The following is a 12,926-nucleotide window of genomic DNA, read 5'->3' as shown; positions in this document are numbered from 1 at the left end:
CTCCCATCAATCCCATCCCCTCCTGAGCCTCATGATACTAAGAGAAAAAGATGAGGAACTGAAGAGTCTGAGTTCTCAATCAGCCCCTTAACTAACTCGCTGCATGATTTTCAGAAAAATCACTCCAGCTCTCTGTGGTTCAGGTGCCTCCTAGGAAAACGACAGCACTGCACTCCATTCTACTGGACAGAAACTCTTTCCTAAGAATGTTGGAAGGTGTCGTTTCAGTGCTGTCTTGCTGAATACTTTATAAAAAAACGTCCTGTGGAAGGTATGAAATTAGGGGTAGAGCTTTCCTAAAGGTATCTGTTATGAATTCTCTCTTTATCTGCTTCTTCGGAAAGATACTTCCTTTGTTGGTGCAACACTGTAGGGATTTTTACCCCTTACCCCCCAATCGGTTGTGGATCTTCCCCGAACCCATGTTTCTTAGCCCCACTGCACGGTGAAACCACCTGGGAGCTTGCAAGTTTCCAAAACCCAAGCCCCACACTTGGAGATTCTGACTTGGCTGGGGCCTGGGGCTCCCCAGGGGTTCCAGCTGGCAGTGGCGGCTGTAAACACGTCAGGGGAGGAGCGCCCCTGTGGAGGGAGCACGGGCTTGCTGGGCACCAGGCACCCTTCCCGCCGTGGGATCTGGGGCACGCGATCACTGCCCTCACCCTCGGTTTCCTCACCTGAAAGGTGGTGATAAAAACAGTTTCACTTCCTTGGGTTGTTGTGAAGATTAGAAATGAAGTGCCACACACACAAAGCGCTTAGCACAGCCCTCAGCATCCTGTGAGCGCTAGATAAATATTACGTGCTATTGCTACCATCACCTTTAATGGGATCTTTAGAAGAGACAGGGGCCTGACCCCCTGGAAGGCACAGGAGGGCACTCCGCCCCAGCAACCTGGTGACCTGGAGGGTCTGGCCCCGCTGGGCTGCTTACAGCACAGAGCAGCAGGGAGACCTCATGCTTCTTTGAGGGCAGAAGTGGACCCGTCAAAGCCTCACGGCGGGCAGCTCCCCTTCACCACCACTAACAAGCACACTCACAAGTTCTCAGGTGCTTACAGTAGAATCTCAGTTTCCAGAAAGAAGGTAGAGCACGCATAGAAATAACTCACTTGACCACATGATAAACGCCAAATATTCTCCCAAGAGCGTCAACATCTCAGTGAGCTTTCCCATCGCTCTATGCTGCAGGTACTTCTGTTACCTTCATTTTACAGGTGAGAAAACTGAGGCTCACAGCAGATACGTCACAGAGTAGCCCTGGCACGGCACTAATTAGTACCACAGAGCCGTCCAGTGGCCAAAGTAGCTATCTGGCTAAGAATTCCCTGCATCAAGGGAGGGGTTTAAAATGGTTTAAAACCATTTCCTGTACATTTTCTCCCAAACACGTGGACATCTTTTGGTCTTCACCACGACGAAGCTCTCCCTGGATGACACCTGAAAATGGCAGTATTACCTATACACTTCTGGATTTGATGAATTTAAGAAAACAAAAAAGAAGGGGGGGTGGGTAGGCAAAAATGACGTGACCATAAGGAACAGAAGAGGCACTGTCCAGCACAGTCGCACAGTGGGAGGCTCAGGTTCCTCATTAAGTATACTGGAGCTTCTCATCAAGGCAGCCGGTGTAAATGTGTGCTGCCTTCATCATGATGCAGAATACGGCTGGATTCTCTCCGCCACGGAAGTCAGGCCAAAGGCCATGCCTGACTCCTGTCTCCCTCCCCCCACCTCCCACCCCCTCCAGCTGAGACAAGAATCACAACCTTAATTCTCTTGAGCCCAGAGCCTTGGGAAGCCCATGGCTGCCAGCCAGTCCCATGCGACTACGTGAGCAAAACAACCAGCTGGACCAGAGCCTGGAGGCACTGGCAGCAAGGACCCCAGTGGGCCAGCCAGGGCCCGGGCTGGCATGAGCCTGGCCTGGCAGCGGGAGATCACATTGTTAGAAATCACGGGCATGCCACCAAAATTAAAATTCATCTACCAAGTAATCATTCCAGAGCAAGTCGCTTTAATTTACCAAAGTGGCAAACTGCAATTACTGCTCAAAGTGACATCCCTTCCTGTATGACAACATTTAATACTCTCTAAAAAAATGCCTTAATTGCATGCATAATTTTAAATTACTGTAATTTGTTCACGATTCTGTGAAAACCACCCCCTCCCCTTTTTGCTTGAAAGATAAAAGGAACAGAAGGATAACGGAAAGCCTTAAAATTCTGTAACCAAGTTATACAATTTGGGGGATAGTGTAGATGTAGGTGACACTGGAATTCCATAAAACAAAGTAAAGATGAATAACTCTTAAAATTGCAAACATGCTAAAGAGGAAAGTTTATAATCCCAGGAGGGTCAAACTCATTGTATAATTACACTGTACCTTTTAATTTACTGTCTTAAAAACTCGTATTCAACAGAGTATGACGTTTCCCATTTACTTTTCTCCACATTAAAATAATTTTTGTGCCCATAATTCATTAAAATGGTGAAAACACATATTGCCATTTTAATTTTTCTTTCTCTCTTTCTTGCCATCGTTAGTGAATTTTTTTTAATTATGGAGAAGCCAAAAGATATACTTCCAACTGAAATGAAAGATGAAACAATGTTATTTTAGTAAACTCACTTTGCGTTTCTATAAAAAGTAAAACAAGAATTCTAAATACAATTTCTTCATTACGTGAAGACTACACTCAGCACGTTCTCTACATTTTTCAGAGCAACTCTCTCTAGAAAGGAAATGCTCACCTTGACCCTGAGCAGCTTACAGTTAGTTCTCCTTAACTACAAAAGCGGCTTCCCCGTCCTCACTGCATGAAACTTGCATGTGGCTTCAGCTGGGACACAAGCCCTCAAGCCTACGCACCTGCAGAGTGAGTAGAAACATCCAAAGGAGCAGGGCCGAGTGCAGGGTTCCCGGGAGCGGCTCCCCAGGGCTGCTCTGCTCCCAGGCGCCCCACCCAGGGCTGAGCCAGGCTGAAATCCAACGTGCCCTCTGCCCATCAAGCCTGGAACCCTAACAGCGCTGAGTCCACCTACACTTTTGTATTTTCAAAGGCTTTGTCCGAATCCACCAGGGGGTGGGGGCCTTTCTCTAAGCAACACCCCAGCTCTGCACTGGGCTGCAGGGCTGTGGGCAGCAGGTCCTTCCTGACACCCAGGCTCCTCAGTCAGCATCGTTACACCCGCCCTTCTCTACGCCAGCGAGCAGGGATGTAACATACACCACGAGGACTACAGTTAATATCACTACGTTATATATTTCAAAGTTGCTAAGAGAGCAGATCTTAAGTTTTCATTGCAAGAAAAAATAACCATATGTGGTGATAGCGGTTAACTAGACCTTTTGTGGTAATCATGTCACAATAGAAACAAATATCACATCATTAGGTTATACACCTGAAATGTAGTGTTATCTGTCAATTATATTTCAATTAAAAAAAGAGAGAGAAAGAAAATAAATAAATACAGCCTGCCCTCTGTATTAGTAGGTTCTGCATCTGTGGATTCAACCAACCGCAGACTGAAAATATTTGAAAATAAAAATTTCCACAGTTCCAAAAAGCAAAACTTGAATTTTCTGTAGGCCAGCAACTATTTACAGAGCCTTTACATTGTGTTAGGTATTATAAGTACTCTAGAGATGATTTAAAGTGTACAGGAGGATGTGTGTAGGTTGTATTCCATTAGTGTGCCATTTTATATATGGGACTTGAGCATCCTTGGATTTTGGTGTCTGTGGGAGGTCCTGGAACTGATCTGGGGACCACTGTTCACCAGGAACACAAGGAAGAGAGAAGAGGGGGCAGAGTTCACATCACCAGACAGAGGCAGTGCTCTGCAAGGCCCTGATCCCAACACACATCGCAGGTGTAAGTGTGTAAGTGCTGAGGGTGGTACGTGCTGACAGGAGAGGAGGGGCACAAGGTCCCCCAGGAATGGCCCCCAAGTGTCCTCCATGACGCCATCTCTGGGGCATGTGGCCCCCTTCCCAGGTGGGTTTGATGAACCAAAGTGAGGAGAAGTAGAAGACAGATTCCTGGAAACTTCCAGGGCTTCACCTGACCATCCCTGTGCTACTAAGGAGAGAACATGTATGACGGCTCTCATGGAGGTGACTGAAAGGGAGGACTGGCTCCTTGGGAAATGATGTCAGAGCTTTTAAAGGCAGCTGGGCACGTCAGGGCCTGGGGCTGAAAGGCCTGGAGTCTAGCAGATATGTCAAGAGGGTGAGAAATCTAAAATTCGAAGACATTCATGATCTCATCTTACTCGGCACTGGGAAGGATGGTTGTAAACTCCTATAATGTAAGCCAGTAATTCCTATACTCTTTGTGGGAGTTAACTCCTCTTTGCTGCCTTAACCAGATACTCAGTCTCTGTGTGCTTAAGACTCTTAGACTGCATTAAATGAGGAGGGAGAATCTACCCTGAAAAGCTCAGAATATTGTGACATGATAGCCACTGACCAAGAGTGAGGAAGCTCTTGGCTCCGCAGCAGGCAGACCCTGATACGCTTTCCATGATCATAAACACACATGTGCAGGGACTTCCCTGGTGGCGCAGTGGTTAAGAATCCCCCTGCCAAAGCAGGGGACACGGGTTCAATTCCTGGTCCGGGAAGATCCCACATGTTGCGGAGCAACTAAGCCCGTGCGCCACAATTACTGAGCTTGTGCACTGCAACTACTGAAGCCCGAGTGCCTAGAGCCCATGCTCCGCAACAAGAGAAGTCCCAGCAATGAGAAGACTGTGCACCGCAACAAAGAGTAGCCCTGCTTGTCACAACTAGAGAAAACCTGAGAGCAGCAACGAAGACCCAACGCAGCCAATAAATAAATAAAATACACATATGCACAAAACCTTTAGTAACAGTTTCCCTCTGTGTGCCCACCACTTTGTGTCACTCACCAGTGCTTAATTTCCTATGAACCATAAAGAGTCCAGATTTGAAACCAAGATGCCATAAAAGTCCATTTTCCCTGGAAATCTCCCTCTGACCTTTGGTTTCCTTTGTGAACTGCTTCTCTTATCTCATCCACGCTGAAACAGTCACCACACGCTCACACAGCAGCCCCCGACCACCCATATCTTCCCGCCCCAGTGAAAGCTAAACTTGTAGAAGAGAACCGGCAGTAGAGCATTCATGTCTGTGTGCTTTACATCAGGGAGCTTTAGAAGCGTTCCACGCTGTGGCCACCACCCAGCACAGGGAGATCACTGGGACTCCAGGACTACTGGAGCAACAGCGGGCGGAGGTGGGGATGGGGCGCTCCGGCCCTCCTGGAAGAGGGTCGCTCACCTTCACGTTGGGAGTGTAGAGATTCCTGAGGGAGGCCAGGGCAGCCGACAGCCCTTCGGTACTGTACCCGATCCACAGGGCTTGCAGATGGCTTGAAGAGATTCCAGTCTTCTTGCTGAGGCCCTGGAAGCAACAGCAACAAATCAGCTTCAGCATCTCCACTCCCACCTGCAGCCTGGGCCTGAAAGCGGGCATGCCCAAGAGGGCACAGGTCCCTACTGAACGCATGGCAAAGGCTGCACACACAGAAAAGGCCTGGACCTGTCAGCCTTCCTGCCCTAAAGCCAAGGGTCAAGGGCTAGCCGGCCTTTGCTACATCAACTGTACGCCTGGGGAAAGGGATGGCAGATCAGGAGAAAGTTTCTCTTTACAGAGCTTCTCCAATCAATTAAAGGAAGAAGAAATGTTGGCATATCACCATCTGTAACCCCTAATGAAGGAAGAGACCAGTTGTGGCTGAGGGCATCACAGTAAGCACACGTGCTACGCATCCTGACGTCAGAAACCCTATACAGACTTACAGAGCGTTTTAACTCTATAACAGGCAGACCTCAAAGATACTGCGGGTTTGGTTCCAGACCACATCAATAAAGTGAATCACGAAACTTTTTTGGTTTCCCAGTGCATGTGAAAGTTATGTTTACACTATACTGTCATCTATTCAGTGTGCAACAGCATTGTCTAAAAAAATGTACATACCTTAATTTAAAAATACTTCGTTGCTAAAAATGCTAACCATCATCTGAGACTTCAGTACGTCGTACTAGTAACATTGTACTAGTAACATCAGAAATAATAATGAAAAGGTTTGAAATATTGCAAAAATTTCCAAAATATGACACAGAGACATGAAGTAAGAAAATGCTGCCGGAAAAATGGTGTGGAAAGTCTAGCTCAAAGGGAGGTTTCTACAAACCTTCAATTTGTAAGGAAAAAAAAAAATGCAATTATTTGCAAAGCACAATAAAGCAAAGTGCAATAACTTAAGGTTTACCGGTAGAAAGTAACCTTGACACCCTCGGGGAGCAGGGCGGGGGTGGGTGGATGGGGAATCAAACCTGAACCTGATTAAGCAGCTCCATATAACTAACAAATGATAAAAAAAAAAATTCCAGAGGAAAAGAGGAACATGCTAAGCCAGGCCACAAGAAATAAGGACACAATCAGAAAATCCAGGTGCTGTGAAACAACACATGTCACTTAACTCAGGCTCTTCAACAACTAAATAACAAGGAAACAAAGGGGAATGAATGAAGTGGAACCTTTAAGAGAAAAAAAGAGATTTGGAGGGGAAAAAGTAAACTTTAATCATAGCAGTAGATACAGGCTTGAGTGAGAACAATGGTTACTCTGGGCGGGGGTGGGGTGGGGGGTCAGGTTGAGAATGGGGCTCGGCTCACAGAGGACTCTGCAGGCTGACGAATCTGCCTCCAGAACCAAAACCTCAACACGGCACCAACGAAACCCTCCCTCCGGCGGTGCAGGTCTCACCTTGAAAATGTGTGCCTTCAGGATGTGATGGCCAAGCTCCATGGTCTGTTGGCGGTTCAGCTTGCCCTCCTGTCGCGAGAACATGAACGCCAGGAGAGCGTGCCCATTCCTAGGGCGAGAGACACAAAGGCTGGTAACCAAGGACCCCGGTCCATCTCCTGCAGGCCTTCAGGGCGACACCGCCACGCGACCCCTGAACTGTTCCCCTGGTGCTTCCGCGTCACCATGAGAAATGGGTGGAAAGCTGCTTCTTCACAGAAGATGGCCAATGCTGTTTACTCCGCAAGTCATTTGAAGGGCTTTCTCGGGATTCCCCTATCTCTGTGGAGTGACTCAGAGAGAAGCCCCAGGACAGGGCAGGTCTTGGTCGGTGGAACCACCCACTCCTTGTTCATCGTCCATCACTGTCTGACCAGTTTGTTGACAAGTCTGTCACAAAAATGTAAGCTCCACGTGGCTAAGGGTCTTGTCTAAATCATAGCTAGAGCCACAATACCTAGCAAATGCCCAAGACTCAGCAAGAACGCAAATATGCATATCCTGGATGGATGGACAGACAGATGAAGGACAGATGTGCGAGTGGACAGATGGAGCAGAACCATCGCTGGACCTAACCTTCAGGCCTTCACCTCCATGCAGTCACCACTGTTGGACAGGCCTGGGCCAGGACAAGGCCTTACACGGAAGGGAAATAAAAGCGAGGTCACAGCTGCAGCCGCAGCTCACGATCAGAAACACCTAGCAACCCAGGCTTCAATGGAACACAGGTCCTTGTAGTGGTAAAAAAGCTACGCTCTACGAGTAGTTTTGCTATGTCTGGGCACAGGGTGGACGTTCAACTGACACCACCAATTAACCCCCCCACTAACCCTCTCATGAAGGAGCCATCCTACCCACTTCCCACGCCACATCTGTAGGGCTCTTTCTGGCTCCCATGGACTCCATGCCTTTGTCTGAGCCAACCTGTTTGGAAAAGATGCTAAGGGCTGCTTCTCCAACAGCAGTGACCTCTGTGCAAGGTGAATTATTTTCATTTCTATTAACCTGACACCTCTGAGGTGCTGTTTCGCTGAGAAAAAGCAGCTAGTTGTGGAGGAAAAGATAAACATGGTGAAAAAGGAAAGCATTCTTCTAAATGTGTTTTCTAGTAGTTGTTGATCTAGAGGATTAAAAGCATGCATCCTTTAAATCACATTTCTCTATCCAGATGCTTGCTGGTTTCTCAAATCGATTATAAATCATGTTACAGACGAGGGAATCAGGGCAGGTGGAAAGCACAAGACTGCTTTTTACCCTACAGGGGAAGGCATGACATTTAAGGCCACACTGCCATGACATTTAAAGCCACACTGCCACTGAGGGTCCTGTCTAAAGTCCTGGAAGGGTCTAGAGCACATACCCTGTGTGCCCTGGCACACACTGCCTCCCAGACCTCAAGCCTGGGTTCCCCCTTCTCAGATGAGAGCCTCCCTTGCTCCCATGGAAACCACCCTCTGCCACCCTCCAATGCTCCGTGCCCTCCCTGCTCCCTATCTGTGGGCTGGTCCCACATCACTCTAGTCAGAGCCACTCTCCCACCCACAGGCTGAGCCATCCTCAGTCTCCCAGTCTGCCGGCTCTGTGGCCACACCATCTGTGTCCACTACAAAGACATGCCAAGTACTGTGGCCGGCTGGCCCCTGTGGGTGACGACCACATACCCTTCAGTGGCTGGGCCAAAGGTGTCCAGTGCTCTCAGTTAAGTACATGCCTTCCCACCTCCCTGAGGAGACAATTCACCATGCAGTCACTGGGTACCTGCACTCCTCTACGTCCCATCTACCTTTACGTCCTCCCTTCCTGATCCTGGGATCACGTGCCCCCTTCTAAGTCTACCTGCACTTATGAGTCTGCTCATTTTCCAAAGCTTACACAGATCAAGCTTTTACACAGATGCAGAAAGTTAACTAAATTATTTCATTAACCAATTTGACCCTGTGAATCACTAAGTATTATGATTCCCAATTTATTTACACGAGGAAACAGAGGCCTGGACAGGTAAATGATGTGCCCAAGATCAAACAGGTGGTAACGATGGAGCAGAGTTTGACCACAGCCTATGCAACGTGAGCTTCATCAGCATAACCCGATCTCCCATTCATTCATTTGTGCATTAACATCCCTGTATAACCAGCACCATGCTTGATGCTGGGGATCCCATGGGGAATAGTGAGAGCTCATTGGCCTGAAATGCTCTCAGCAACTAGACTGGAGACACATGAACAAGACAAAATCCAGCTAGAACGGCGCTGTGAACGGACTCAACAGGAGAAAAGAGGAGGCAGGCTGACCCCGTTCCCTCACGTTTCCAATTTCTCCCTCTTCACGAACTGTGTTTGCCCATGTTCTCAGTGACGCTTCCAACAACGTCCCAATCCCCTGCATGGTTAAAAACAAGCCAAAACCCTTGCCCACCCTCAAACAAACCCAAACCTCTCAACCCTTCCACTTCCCATTCCAGGTTGTGGGCTCTCTCCTCTTTCACTCCTCACCACGCAATGGGAGGAATCTCCCAAAGATCTAGGACCCTGCTCCCACAATGAACAGCCAATGGCTTCCTCTTCATCCTCACCTTCCTTCACTTCCTGGTAGCCCCTACTCCTCTCACCTCCTTCCCTAAAATCCTCCTCCTTGTCTCAGAAGTCCAGTGCTCCCTTTCCTCTAACTGCACTTCCTCACTACATCCCACCACTGCCTCTCCATCAATGATGTCAGGTCTTCAATTCCAACTTCTCCTTCAACCATGAGACCCCACCTGACTCAGCACCTTGCCACCAACCCCATAAGCTCCAACTGCTAAAATCCAAGGCCACCCCTGCCTTTCTGACCCACTCTAAGAGCAATGCCATTCCTAGTTTCTGAAGCTTAACACCTTGGCGTGATTTACATACAGCACCTCCCCCCTTCTGCTCGAGGCTGCCCACAGGCCAAGCCAGGCCCACCTGTTCTCATGTCAGCAAGTCTGGTCTCCACCTCACTATCTTCCTAGAAAATGACCTGATTTAGCTAAATATAACATAGCACACGTCACCAAGTTATCATGGTCTGTCTAAATAACCTGGGAGTTACAGTTTATCTTTTGACCCAATGCAGGGTCAAAACATAATAAACTCTTAGCCCATAGTTCCCTAAGGAAACACCCTATCACGTGCAAGCGCAGCTAGACCCAGTGGGTCAAGGTTAATATTCACGGGTGGAAGGGAGTGTAGAGCTCACAAGTGCTTAGTCATTTCATCTCTGGCCCCAGCATCTGATCCAATGCCCGGTGCGGCTCAAAATGGACAGTTTAGCAGCTTGTCAGACCTCTTACACAGGCTGGGGGCAATTACGCCTCACAGAGGGCAGAAGCCATTCAAGACAGCAATGATGCCGGCCAGCGCCAGGGCCATGACCAGGCAGAGGTGGTGGACGTGAACACACCCTTATCTGAGAGCATTCACACCTCGAATTCCCCAGTCTCTCACCCTGACTAGCACCACCCCACAGGGCGGGCAGCCTTCCCACCTGCCTCCCCGGCAGGGCCGTGAGGAGACCTGCATCTTGGTCCAGCCCAGCTGCAAAGCCTCAGTGGAACCTCTGACTCCCAGGAGGCAGCTGCCTCACCGCATCTCAGAAATGGGGCAACTGAGCTCTGAACCTGAATCCTCGCAACCCCGAATCCCAGTCTGTTACACCGTGCTGAACACAAATATAAAACAAGGCGCCCAGACGTGATGGCTGTGCTCCTCTCTGGGCCCGCAGACACATCAGAACCCTGGGACGAGATGCCACGAGCTCAAGAGGTGGCAGGGAGCGGCGGTGCCGAGGACGCGAGACACTCCACGGACCTCCGGTGAAGAAACTGAGCCATGCACGGGCTCAAAGAAAGCCTGAAAGCATACTTTCCCACACGTTCCCTGCAGCTGAAAGCACACTTTCCCACACGTGACCCCCGTGAGAGGGGACAGGGATCTCGAAAAGAATCACCCAAGAAATATCGCCAGGAACCGCCTGGCTTCTCTTTCATCCAAATGTGCTGAGGAGTCCTAATATTCTAGCGATTAAAGGAAGGAAGCCTTTGTTTAGCAGCAGAGAGAATTTTCCATTACCCCTCCTGAATTATCCATGCTGTGTTGTCTCTGTTAAAGAGCATGAATTGTGTTTGAAATCCCTTGCCCAGTCGCGCACCAGACTCCCTGCACAGAGCTGCCGGGAAGCGGCCTGCCGTACCTGGGCTCACACAGGAAGGCCGTGTTTTCGCCATCCGCTCTCCATACAAGCCACTCCCTGAAGGACGGGTGGCAGAACATGCGGGTTTTGTCTCGCCTCTTAATGAGGAAGCAGGACAGGGCATCCATTCTCTGCTGAAAGTCCTCCCAGCCCTGCTCCCCCTGGATGTGGCCAGCATTAATCGCCTGGAAGATCTGCTCATCCGTCATGGGGTGGAGGGACGCGAGGGCCACGTTTAAGATGGGCAGCGCTCTCTCGAAGGCAGACTGGGTCATGAACTTCATGTTGCACTGCAGCAGGTAGAGCTCGGACAGCGACACGGGCACCACCTTGTAGCTGGCACTCTTGATGACCAGGTGGCCCCTCTGGAAGAGGTCCAGGGTGAGTTTGAGGTACAGGTAGGAGCCGAGGCTCCGCAGCACCAGGTGGCTGCTCACTTTCCCTATGAGGGCGGCGTCGGCCCTGCCGTTCAGGGAGATGTTGCTGAGGATGTCCTGGCTGCTGCGGACCCGGTGCTGGACGTAGGCGTGCAGGTCGCTGTGGATGTCCTTGTTGTCCGGAAAGTCATCTAAGGACAGCCTGACAAAGGGCAGCTCGCTGACGATTTCCTGCAAAAGAATGAGGCCCACAGCGTCACTCCACAGAGATGTCTTTCTCGTGTCCGCTGCATTTCAAACAAGATCCACCAGTTTTCTTTTAAGGGGGATTTTCATGGATTACAGGGACTCATCGTTTTGTATTAAAACATGTAACAGGATAAGCTGAAGATAAAAAGCTTATGGGGAAGAAATTCCTGATGCGAGATCAAATCTGAAAAGGCTTTCCCCAGGCCCTTACCTGAGGATGCAGAGCCAAGCAAGATGGAAGAGCCTCGAGCAGATGGCAGCAACCTGGCTGCACCAGCAAAGGGGCAGTGAGACCCCCCCAGGTGACCTGATACCCATCATCTGCACACTGTGCGACTGGTTATATATAAAAAGGACAGACACAAACCAACACTGTACATCTAAGACCACGGCCAGATGCCGAGATAGGAGGCATCCTTCATTGTGCCTCAGATACGGGGGCTGCATCACCCAACCAGGACACCTGAAACTGCCCCCAGGCTGGGATCCGGTGCCAGCCTGCTGCAACAAAGCTGCCGGACGTTCACATAGCCCATATCGCTTTTTTTTTTTAGTTGCTGTTTTTTAGTAAACGTTTAAATTGAAGTGTGAAATACAGAGGTGCACAAATCCTAACTGCACGGTGTCGTTCATTCTCACAAAGTCAAATACACTTGTGAGACTAGCAGGTAGACACAGAACATTACCAGCTCCCAGAAGCCCTGTGTCATCCCTCTGTCATCCCTCAGATAAGCACTGTCCTGACACCGAACAGCAGAGGTGAGTTTTGTCCTTTGCTTGTTTGTAATGTCCCCTTATCATTTCTGAAGTAGGTAAGTACATATCCTCATCGAATGTGATCGCTGTAGGAGTCAGGCTGAGGACAATGACCCCCATTTTACATGGATGCTAACGGAGTCTCTGAAAACTCACACAGCTTGCACGCAAAACACAGGACTCCTGCTCCCTTGCTGCCGACTGCCAAATTCTGCTCACTGTGTGAAAAATGACTGAAAAGTGTATGAATCAGATGTCCATAAAAACAAACACCAAGTTCAAATGAGGTCTAATTCTCCTTTTAATGAGGAAAGAACCCAAACACTATTTTAAAATAAATATCATCCTAAAAGGGAAAAAATCAGACTCTAATGTCTCTCGTCTTTACTAAAAATGGATAGGGGTAGAGGGAAGGAGTCAGTGGTTGTTAAGATATAATTTTAGGGTTTAAATGAGGGGACAGATGAGGAAGAGAATTAAAAAAATCACCACCCTCT

General features: G+C 49.0%; 1 protein-coding gene across 10 annotated transcripts in view; it reads right to left on the bottom strand.

Moving 5' to 3' along the window:
- The window catches only part of TANC1 (tetratricopeptide repeat, ankyrin repeat and coiled-coil containing 1), a 176,088-nt gene that overhangs the window by 36,261 nt on the left and 126,901 nt on the right, over positions 1-12,926 (bottom strand). For all 10 annotated transcript variants that reach the window (XM_057745091.1, XM_057745086.1, XM_057745088.1 and 7 more), the window contains 3 exons: positions 11,048-11,655; positions 6,800-6,908; positions 5,309-5,431 (listed from right to left, as the gene is read on the bottom strand). In XM_057745091.1, the coding sequence (XP_057601074.1) occupies positions 5,309-5,431; positions 6,800-6,908; positions 11,048-11,655 (840 nt within the window). The remainder of the gene's footprint in view (positions 1-5,308; positions 5,432-6,799; positions 6,909-11,047; positions 11,656-12,926) is intronic.

This window comes from Hippopotamus amphibius, chromosome 8, assembly GCF_030028045.1.
Source record: "Hippopotamus amphibius kiboko isolate mHipAmp2 chromosome 8, mHipAmp2.hap2, whole genome shotgun sequence".
Taxonomy (NCBI): domain Eukaryota; kingdom Metazoa; phylum Chordata; class Mammalia; order Artiodactyla; family Hippopotamidae; genus Hippopotamus; species Hippopotamus amphibius.
Note: the sequence above shows the minus strand (reverse complement) of the source record. Positions and strands in the feature narration are given on the sequence as shown.